This window comes from Lutjanus erythropterus, chromosome 18 (assembly GCF_056507025.1).
Source record: "Lutjanus erythropterus isolate fLutEry1 chromosome 18, fLutEry1.hap2, whole genome shotgun sequence".
Classification (NCBI taxonomy): domain Eukaryota; kingdom Metazoa; phylum Chordata; class Actinopteri; order Lutjaniformes; family Lutjanidae; genus Lutjanus; species Lutjanus erythropterus.
Genome location: NC_139334.1, coordinates 24,495,945 through 24,507,148, shown reverse-complemented (window position 1 = coordinate 24,507,148; position 11,204 = coordinate 24,495,945). Strand labels below are relative to the sequence as shown.

Below are 11,204 nucleotides of genomic sequence, written 5' to 3'. Positions count from 1 at the left end.
AATATAAACTCTTCGTTACAATGAAAGTAGTCATTTAGTAGCCACATCAAGTCAAACAGACGAAGCATCAGATCAGTGGCCTGGCAACCCCACACTATTTCAAAAATGACGTGTCTGCCAAAGCAAACAAAGACATGATTTGTCTGGTTCTCAGACTGTTAGAACAGTTAAAGAAATGCTAAAGAAATGTTGCTCGCATTTAAATAAGAGCTGGATGTTAATTTTCAGGCCAATTAATACTGATGCTGTCAGTAAATATTTATACACACAGTAATTCTAATACATGATTTAATTGTGAAAATACAAAAGTAAACTCTAAAGAAAATATAGTAACCACAGCTGGTCCAAAAGTGCAAACACATCTTTACTAACTCTTAGTAACTGGCACAGCCACAAAACAGTTAGTCCACATTAGACCATGGACTTAAAACTAAGTCAAACTTGGTTTCTCATACCTTGGAGGCAGGTTCATTCTCTTGTAAACCACACACAATAAATATGTGGCAGCTGTGTCCTCACTTAACATGTAACCTATTACATACAGGAGCAAAATAACTTAGTATCGCTGTTTCAGTGAACATTATTCCCATCGACAACTGTAGTGGTTTCTAAATTATGTCACAGGCTTTTATCTCAGCAATATTAATTCGAACTTTTCTCCTCAAATCTGTAAAAGCTTTTACAGTTTGGTTTTTGTCATAAAAGATGACACTAAACAGCAAAGACTTCAAAAACTTCAAAACTTATTAGATTGAGTCTTTGTGGAATGCTCAGGGACGATGCTGATAACAGTTCATAGCTTTGCTTCACGCTCTCAGAGGCGGAGCTGCTCTGTGTCGTCCTTCACAGTACGAATCTCGTCGATGGATGCGTGCGCGCCTTCTCTCGTTTGTCCCAGAGATGATGCAATGACGTCGACCGCTAAGGAGGCGGTGGCCTCCACGGCTTCACTGTTGGCCCCTAGCATGGGGTTTACTTCTACCAGATCCATGGCTGACAGCAGACCTGCACGCAAACACATTCGCACGTTAGACACAAACACCCGACAGTAATTCAGAGGTACTTATCCATAGTCAGTGCATTACCTACAGTAGATGGTCTCCAGTTTGGAGATGCAGCAGGGATACTGGTGTATGAAGCTAAGCAATGTGCTGCTGTGGACAGCGTCTGCAGCAAAACTGATTTTAGACACCTAAAAAAGGCCCAACTGTGTAAGTGTATGCTATATTTAGAATATTTTCACCACTTTAACTTGACATCAGACAGTCCTTGCCAATGGGAAACAGCAAAATTATAGGCCAACCTCTGCTCTCTCCAAAACAGTCATTCTAAATTGCAGAACACAGGAGTTGCTGCTCCATTGCTGCCTCAATGGGTCAATTTTTGTGTTATTTTTTGTCCTACACCAGTACTCCTTCTGCTCCTATAAACTGGGGGTGTGCCGATCACCATGTGCTGCAGGTAATACACTGACTATGGATCTTATTTGTAGAAATCTGTACCTGTGTTGTGGATTTCCTCTGTGATGTAGATTCCCTCCCTGTAGGTCAAACCTCCGTTGACCGGTGTGCCTGTGGACGGAGCCAGAGACGGGTCGAACGCATCGATGTCAAAGCTCAAGTGGATCGGCCGCTGTTTTCTGTTCAAGAAGGTGAGAAAGTTACATTTAAGGCCCCACATCATTTCGGTGAAGTATGTTAAACCTGAAAAATGATCATACAGTCATGTTAAAATGTTAAACAGTGAGTCAATATCATAATCTGATAAGATACCTTGCCAGAAGATGGTCAAATGTGACTTCCATGACCCTCTGGATGCCTAGTCTGTCAATATCTCTCATGGTGAAGTACTGGATACCCAGGCTCTTCAGGATGTGGCTGTAATAAACAACATAAATCATCAGAGACTATTTTTACAGTGCTCACATGTTGGTAAAGTAATGGTAAAAGTTTTACAAGTGATACTTACTGCTCTCCGGGGTCAACATCCCGCAGTCCGATGTACACCAGGTCCCTCGACTGGAGGAACGGCTTCATCCAGGAGAACCCTGGGATATCTGGCATCTGTGGTGGACAGATGGAGATAATGTAATATGGAACCTTATATGTGCGAATGTACGGACGGAAAAAACGTCCACCATTGGGTGATATCTGACAGTTTACACCAAGGTTACTGTTAGCATGTTACATGTTAGCACGTGGCATTGTACAAAATGTACAGGATTTGGAGAGTGCTGATTAAATGTTGCTGAGAGTTCAGTTTCAGTCCCCTGAAATTACACATGGCGTGACAGATCCATGGCCGACCAATTACCCCGACAGTCGTCTCCACGACTGTCCATGTAATGACGTGATACCTCTCTCAGTTTTCAGAGAACCGGGGTTACCCTGGTGACCAAACATTCCTGTAGAGTAGTCCTTGTAATACTAATTACAGGGACAGTGGTCCCTTTAATTATAGATTTTGATGTCTTTTATGTGGTGTAACTTTTTCCAGCAGCCTGTAGCACTGCTCTGGTGATTATAAACCCAGATCTGCCTTCAGTTTCCAGCTCATGACGAAGATGACAAACTCGCTTACACTTTATTTATTGTTTTACCAAGTGTACCAGTGCTGCATGTCCTTGTTTAAAATTTTTTTTGGAAGACAACTACCAACATTACAGTTTCCAGCTTCCTGTTGTTATGGTGGATGTTTGTTTAGTTTGCCTAACTGGGTGTTCCAGATTTTCTTTCGGTAGGTGTTTGAACACACCTTACCACTTTTAAACACAACAGGACAAGGAGTGTCTCTTCATTCACAATTTTGAGATAGGTTTTTAAGTCAACTGTTTGAACCTGTTAAGCTTGGTCGTCTGATTTGTTTGGATTAGTTTGATCAGTGAGTGGGCTCTTGGTTTTAAAAACACGTAAGACGCCTACAAAGATTATAATGTTGTCAAAAGTATCAGTATCTGAAATCTTTTTTAATACCGTATGTTTAAAACAATACAATACCAAGAAAAGATATAAGTGCTCATCCAGGACCTCATTTCAGTTCAGTCTTGATAGTCCTACCTGAAATTTGGTTTGCAGCAAAACCAGACAGTCTTGTGACTTTTTGTGTCTAGAACTGTTTTTCTTTATGCAGTATGCAGAGAATCATTTTTAAAATACTACCAAGTTCTGTGGACTTGTCTACAGCTAAAAATGTGTCTGAAATGCAAGAGAGCCTACTACATTTTGTTTTAGCGAATTTCTCCATACCTTGTCTTGCAGCTCTTTGAGCATGAATGCTACAGGCTGGCCGTGGAGGTTTCCTGATGGAGAAGTCATGGGCGTATTTATGTCTGCGTGAGCATCAACCCAGATGAGACACAGGTCAGGACACTGCAGGGAATGGCCTCTCACTGATCCAATAGCAAGGCTGTGAAAGGAGAAGGACAGTCGTATAAATATCAAATGCAGGCTGAGTGTAACTGATGTCAAAGCATTTACACGTATGGTTGGATGATGTAGAGTAACCTTTGGGCACCTGAATACTGTATACCTAATTTTGCATTGTTTTCCAGCTAACTAAAAAGTAAAACAAAACAAAATAAAACAAAAAAATTAGCCTAGTTAGGCTCCTCATAATGGCTCAGTGGAGAAGCTCTAATTTCTCCTCCTTTAAGAAAAAATAGTTGCCCAAATTATGTATCAGCTTGAGTAAAAAAAAAAAAAAAAGCAGCCATTTTGAAAGTGAAACCTCCTTGAATGTAAGTTTAAAGTTAATGCTGGCTCACATTTTAAACTGGAGTTTAAAGTTTTGGTGCAACACAATTAAATTTAAATCTAGGTTTAGAGTAAAAACTAAACTCAGGCTTAAAGAGAGGGTTAAGTTCAGTTTGTTGCAACATAATTTAAAGTTAAACCATGATTTAATCATGTTTAAAAATGAATCCTTGTTTCTGCAACCCAGTCCTCCAGAGTCTGTGATCAGAACTGCGTCCATAGCAATGGTCTGTTTTCATAGCAGCAGCCTACCATTCATAACTGACAACAGAATGCTGCAATCGCCCAATCAGAAATGAGAATTAAAAAAAGGGGTGCAATAATAATTACCTGTGATCACCTCCCAGCATGACGAGGGTGTGCCCAGCACCGACAGCTCTGCTCACTGCGCCGGACAGCATCTTATTTGCTGCACCCACATTGCGAGGAGACTTAACGTCCATGTAGGGTTCGTCCTTCTCAAGGTGGTGGAAGTTGAGGTCGCCAAAGTCATGGACAGAGTAGTCTGAGGAAAACAACAGCAACAAGCTGCCATCAGTTCAAGCACTTAATGCTTTTAAGTAGAGCAGCATGATTAATTTTAATATTATCAAAATCACAATACGGCCAAGTGCAACATCCAAATGGCAGAGGCTGCAATTTTCTGATAAAGAAAACATGTTTGCCTACACAGCATTATGGTGACATACTGTAGAGCTGCAGAGATGCTCTGGCCTACAAACTTTGCTCTCCAGATATAAAAAAAACATGTTTGTTTGGTACAGGCCCCAACAAATGTCCCACCATCATGATTTTAATCGTTTTTCAATGAAAAAGAAAATTGTGGTGCAAAAATGATCATTCCCACTAATAGTGAATCAGTGTAATGTGGACTTAAAAAAAAAAAAAAAAAAAAAAAAAAAAAACTTATCATGCGGCTCCAATTTTAAGGCATGCTGCCAGGGCTGTGCCCCCCCCCACATGATTAATTTTAATTTGATCAAAATCGCAATATGGCCAAGTGCAACATCCAAATGGCAGAGGCTGCAATTTCCTGATAAAGAAAACATGTTTGACTACTCAGCATTATGGTGACGTACTGTAGAGCTACAGAGATGCTCTGGCCTAAAAACTTTGCTCTCGATGTAAGAAAACATGTTTGTTTGGTACAGACCCCAACAAATGTCCCACCATCATGATTTTAATCGTTTTTCAATGAAAAAGAAAATTGTGGTCCAAAAATGATCATTCCCACTAATAGTGAATCAGTCTAATGTGAACTTAAAAAAAAAAAAAAAAAAAAAAAAAAACCTTATCATGCAGCTCCACTTTTAAGGCATGCGGCCAGGGCTGTGGGCCCTCCCACTGAACAATTTAATTAGTTGTAGCTGTGATATTCATATCATAGTAATGTAAGCCTGTCATGTTTTTACCCCTCTATGGTTTCTGATCATTAAAAAGGAGCAAACTCACAAGACTTTGCACTTTACTTTTCAAAGTCTGTGCACAGTGTGCATGAATGTGACACCAATTGGAATTTATTATACCAATAGTATTAGCTAGCCCGCCAGTTCAAATAATATTACTCTTTTGGGGGCCATAAGCAGTTGCTTAGTTTGCTTGTACCTCGGGCTGGGTTTGCATGTTGTCATTCTTTTGGTGTGGTGTACAGTATTTCACTGAGAAAGGCCTTAGAGTTTTACACAGACACACGCTGGTTACTGAATGGAAGAAACCTGCAATCTGTTGGTTCTTGACAGTCTCTAATGCCACGTTGTGCTCTGGAGACTGCGGGTCCCTGTTTCAGTTCAGAAGCTTACATAATCTGTGGCTTAAACAGCATGACTTAACGTGCATCTGTCTACCTTGCAGTCTCAGGAGACTGAATCATTGAATGCCAGTGGAGGATTAGTGACGGAGCACTTTCCACTTGGCCCGTTTCCCACGCCAGCTCCGGTTTCAGTCACTGCAGTTCACCCTGTGGTAGGTGGCTGCAGAGGTAAAGACTGAAAAATTTCCACTTAGTTTAGGGTGCAGACTGTGAAGTAAACAAGCGATGTGATCTACCATATTGGGGGTCCATCTGGCAACGTGAGACTTGATGGCAGTGTAGTGTTACTCTGCTGATCTAAGGGGGAACCAATGTGGTCCATTACCATTCGTAGACAGGACAGGAATAGCCTTGTCTTTGGTGCAATCTTGAGCATCTATTGCAGGAAAATTCAAAAAGTCCGTTACAGCAGCGACACGCTGCAAGTTCTGCTTCTTTTTACTGTAAAATACAAGATTATAGCTGCTACTATCAGTGTACTGATTACTGCTGATAAATCCCAAAGATAACTGGTTTGATTATTTGTATGATCTTTTTTTTTTTTTGTTGAGACAGTTTGTACAAACTGACAGTAGCCCTGACAGTGTCGAGAATTCAAGATGACATGGTGTTTAGTTCTGTTAGGGTTTAGTTTCATGCCCTGGGCTCAGCTGGTGACATGGCAGCTGTATCTTTTTTCACTGCTTTCAAATTGACATCAGGCCACCAGGAAGACGACTCCACACAGGTCATTGACTTCAGCTTCAGCAGACTAAGGATGTTTGATCTTTGATAAAAAAAATAAAATAAACCCATTACAAATCTGTTTTGTCGAAAATAATATAATAAGAAAACCATGTCGGACGAGCACAATTACTGTCATCCCTAGACTAACATGAGAGACCAAACCACACTGCGAGAAAACCTCTGAGCTCCAGAGGTTACACAAAACCCACGTTATAGTCTAATAAGTTAAAAATCGGCTAAATTCTTGACAGCAGTTAATCAGTTAATAATGATTATCATGAACATTCCTGGTTCTCAACAAGATGTAATTTCCTACGATAAAAGAAGCTTTAAAAATCATAGGATACTACTGTGTCTGGTTTTCCATCTAAGATTATAATAATAATAATGATAATAATAATAATAATAATAATAATAATATTGATCATAATTCTAGATCTCCAGTGCTTAAACATATATTTAGCAGAGATCTTAGTGTCTGGATAGTTCTTCAGTATCTTTCAGTAACTAAAGAATTATACCAGGATTGATGGAAAAGTCCAGTGAGTGAGATTTAAATGGATTTATGGGCATAATATGGCAGAAATTGAATATGTTATTCTTAAGTACATTTCCATTTGTGTATAATCACCTGAAAATAAGAACTGTCTTTTTGTTGCCTTAGAAGCTGACCTCTGTATCTACAGAGGGAGCGGGTCCTCTTTCATGGGGGCCGCCATGTTTCTACAGTAGCCCAGAACAGACAAACCAAACACTGGCTCTAGAGTGGGCCTTTTGTTTTTTTTTTTTTTGTTTTTTTTTGGCAAGTTTCGTAGTCACAATAGGTGGAAGGGGAGTGTGAGGTGAGGGGTTACAATCTACAACCTCACCAACTAAATCCTACATGTTAGTCCTTTAAATACAAGGAACAGAAATGTAAATATATTTGAAAACGTATGTTATGTCTATTATGTCTTGACAAATATGAGTCCCTTTAACTGCCACACACTGCAGTCAAATATATATATATATACATATATATATATATATATATATATATATATATATATATATAAATATATATATATATATATATATATATATAGATCTAATAACTGCAGTCCTTAATAATAACTGTGTGGCTTCTTGCCAGAGGGATAAAAGTAGCTCTGTGGCAGAAGATGAAATGATGCCCCAGCTGTAGAAATACTCTGGATGGTGAGGACTGGGGTGGGGTTGGGTGTAAAGCATGTTGCGCAACATCTGATGTTTACAGCTGATGAGCAGATGCCCGGCACCAGACACGGTAGAACTACCTGGCACATTGCGTAACTCTCTGGGGCTGAAAACAGGAACAGGTACTACTGACCTTAACTGTCACACACCTAGATAAGCCATTGTGCGAAGACGTACGTAAAGCTGCCATTATCGGCATTTATATTTATGTAAGAACCTGCAGTCTGTGCAACCTTGTATTCTTATCAGTGGCAGTATAATGCTTGTAGCTTATACTTGGGCTGTGATATACTGTCTAGTGTATTTATAGCAACCTTATCATACATATTGTGTCCTAGTGTTAATCTTCTGTGGGGTCAACAGGCACTCCTGGTTCCAGACTCTTGCTGTACCATCCAGTACATGGTGACCTCCTTATAAGTTAACTTCAACTTTCAGCTTTGTTTGTCCACGAAACGCAATTGGTTTTCTAGCAAGGCAGGTGTAGATAATTAAAAATACAAAAATGCCTACATAAAAATACATTAAGCCTATGTAGGTTACAGCAAAGTGGGGTGGGGGAGGGTGGGCACTGCATGTTGTTTGCATGAGCAAACAACCGTGGCCCCAGTTTGACCTTATAATCAGAAGTCATACAAGGATAAAGTGCTGACTTTTGGGACGATCAATTTCAAGATCAACGTCACTAGTATAAATAAATAAATGAATAAATAAATAAATCACATGGATAATAGAGTACAGTTCAACAACTTTAATTACAGTATTTTACCTCTTGTTGTTGTATAATTAAAAGTCCTGTATTTAAAACCTTACATTAGTAAGTAATGTCAGCAAAATGTACTTAAAGTATCAAAGTCTCACTACATTATTATATCAGCTATTTTGGGATTAATATATTACTGCTGCATTGATGCATTAAAAAGTAAACTTTTCATGGTATCAGACAAACAGCCCTGTTCTCAGCTTCGTGACAATGCATTTTACAGCTAATCTAAGAGGGTGTTTTAAATAATTTATTCAGTTTGCAAAACAGGGTTCAGCATGAACTGTGGCCCGGTGGCCAAAAAAAGCCACTCTGGTTACCAAATATCCCAATTACGCATGCTGATGACTTCTCATTTTGTAGTTCAACATTCTACAGAAAAACATGAACAGTTCTCAACACCTGCTCACGACTGAAGCCAGAGATACTGAATTATGGGTTTACTAAGCCAACTCAAAGTGCAAACACTATACTAACAGAAGAACCAGAAACACAAAAAGCTGACTATGAAAAAATGAGATGGCAGATAAAGATTTAGGAGTGAATGGAAACGGGAGTTTAAGTGGCTAGAATCTCACTCATCTAAGGACACAATGTACTGTAGAGGGTGCTGCCAGTTTGCTCAATCAGCCGACAAGTCTAGCTCGTTTTTTTTTTATCTCATTCAGTGCCTTCAGGGAACGCCACAATATACATTAAGTGCTTAATACTCTTAAATGAGAAACTGTAAAACCCAAAGCCTCGCTGTTGTAAAACATACAGAATGTGTCTTGGCATTTGTCTTGCTGAAATAAGCAGGGATGTCTCCTCTGGATGGCAGCATATGTTGTTCCAAACCCTTTATGTACCTTTAAGCATTAATAGAGCTTTCTTTTTTTTTTAGCTTTCCACAACTTTTCCAGTCTTTTTGTTGCTCCTGTCCCCAACCTTTTTGGAACATATTGCAGGCATCGAATTCAGAGTGAGTTTATATTTACAAAAGATGATAAAGTTTATCTGTTTGAACATTAAATATCTTGTCTTTGTACCATATTTGAATGCGTATAGGTCGCAATGCATTTGCACATAATTGCTTTACTTTGCGTTGTTTTACACAGCATCCCAATTATGTTGGACAGATTATTCATTAAAAAAACACTAGACATGACACAACTATACATTTACAGCCCTTATTACTTTACTGTGGCAACCAGCAGGTATTGGACAATATTTAACAGGGACTAAAGTCTACAGGAAAGGCTGAAAGCCTGACTTAATTCATAGTGACCTGATTTTGAAACCTGCTACAGGTCTACAGTCATCCTGTCGTTACTGCAGGCTTTGCTAAACCTCCTTTGAAATGCAGGCGTGGAGTTTGAATCACAATGCGACCTTGACGGCTCAAGCTTTTTAAATAAAGGGAGGATTCCTTCCGCCTGAGGTGTCCTTTTTCCAGCCTCAAAGCTGACCGCACCGGCGGGGAAGGCGCTGCCGGTGAAACGACGCACAAAAGGGGTTGTTTTACAGTCTGCAGCAGCGGTGACGACAGAATGGAAACAAGTGAGCCATCCGTTTCCTGCGTCCTTCCGAGCATGTGCTGGAAGACAAGAATGACTAAGGCGGACATGTGGCTCACACGAATGAAAGAGGCGAAAGCACCTGGCATGGTGAAGCTCACAGTGTCCTCTAATGCTGTTTCACAGTGACCCTGCTTTACTTTTTTAGTATTTGTACCCATGTATGGCATCGTTTTGGTAGCTGGAGGTTCATCGTGAGGCTGTAGTCGCCATTATTTATATTATACTGTTACAGTGCGGCTATTTATACAGTTTATTGTGTCTATTTTTATTGTATTTCGCTATAAATCTTAAATTCAGTGGTCATTCATCCTATTTAAATACGTCCCATCTTTTGTATCACTATAACATTTCTTAAAATGCTGGTGAAAGGATTTTTTTTAAAACTAAAGCAGCAGAGATCAATTTGTTCTCTAAAGCAACACAGAATGACCTCTCCAAGGCGAGATGTCGGATGTTTATATTTACTGTCTTCGGTGATGTAACAGGCTGGCTGAAGACCGGTTAAATCTGTCTAAAGGCTGGCCGGGATAATAGCAGGTTATAGCCATCCACCACTGTTACATAACACAGCAGCAGCAGCAGCACCTACCTAAACCGGAGAGCCTCTCGATGAGCCCCGCATCTCTGATGACTTTAGGACCGTGCTCCACGCCTCTTCTTTTCTGTCAGAAAGAATAAACAGAAAATAGTTAGTTAAGAGCCAAAAAATAATACTGAAACTGAGTTTTTAAAAGAAAAGAAAGAAAAGGTCCCATTCACGCCCCCCCCCCCCCCCCAAAAGAAAGAAGGCATAATTCTTACCTGTCCTCTTGAAAACGGAGCTCCCAGCACCGCCACGGATTGAGCTCTGCTTTGTTGGCAAGTGTGGCTGAGTTGAGCTCTGAGAAGACGGAATAAAGGTCCTCTCAACGCCATTTTTTTCTTTTCAATAAAATCTGTCCCAAATGAAACCGACGCCTGGCGTCCAAAAAGTCTGATGAAAGCCCTGTGAAATGTTGCCCTGGTGGATGCTGAATGTGGCCGCGCTGGTGCAGGGGGCCGGTCTTATGGCTTCTTCATCTACTTAATATTCATGAGCTGCCGAATTAGGGCGAATAAAATCAACGGTGGGGATTATCTCACACCCTAATTTATTCACATGATTATAAAGTTAAAAATGTTAAGTGTTTATAGCATATTCTAAACGTTTTTTTATTTCATTTGAAATAAACATTTAATGCAACATTAACAAAATATAAACCACATCAAAACAAGATAACAAAACAAGCAAAACAACAACAAAAACAGATCAAAATATGGAGCTATATGTTTATAACGTGTTATAAGCGTTTATTTTATTTTTAATAAACGTTTGATGTACCATTTCAAGCCATAACATT

The 11,204-nt window shown here is 39.6% G+C and overlaps 1 protein-coding gene across 1 annotated transcript; it reads right to left on the bottom strand.

The window, feature by feature from the left end:
• Nucleotides 1–220: 220 nt before the first annotated feature.
• arg2 (arginase 2) lies at nucleotides 221–10,856 on the bottom strand. Its single transcript, XM_084742452.1, has 8 exons — nucleotides 10,627–10,856; nucleotides 10,415–10,487; nucleotides 4,083–4,257; nucleotides 3,246–3,405; nucleotides 1,969–2,063; nucleotides 1,773–1,877; nucleotides 1,503–1,639; nucleotides 221–1,005 (listed from the first exon to the last, which is right to left on the bottom strand). Exons 1-8 carry the CDS (start codon nucleotides 10,738–10,740, stop codon nucleotides 815–817), a joined length of 1,050 nt encoding a protein of 349 aa, XP_084598578.1. The 5' UTR covers nucleotides 10,741–10,856; the 3' UTR covers nucleotides 221–814.
• Nucleotides 10,857–11,204: the final 348 nt, after the last annotated feature.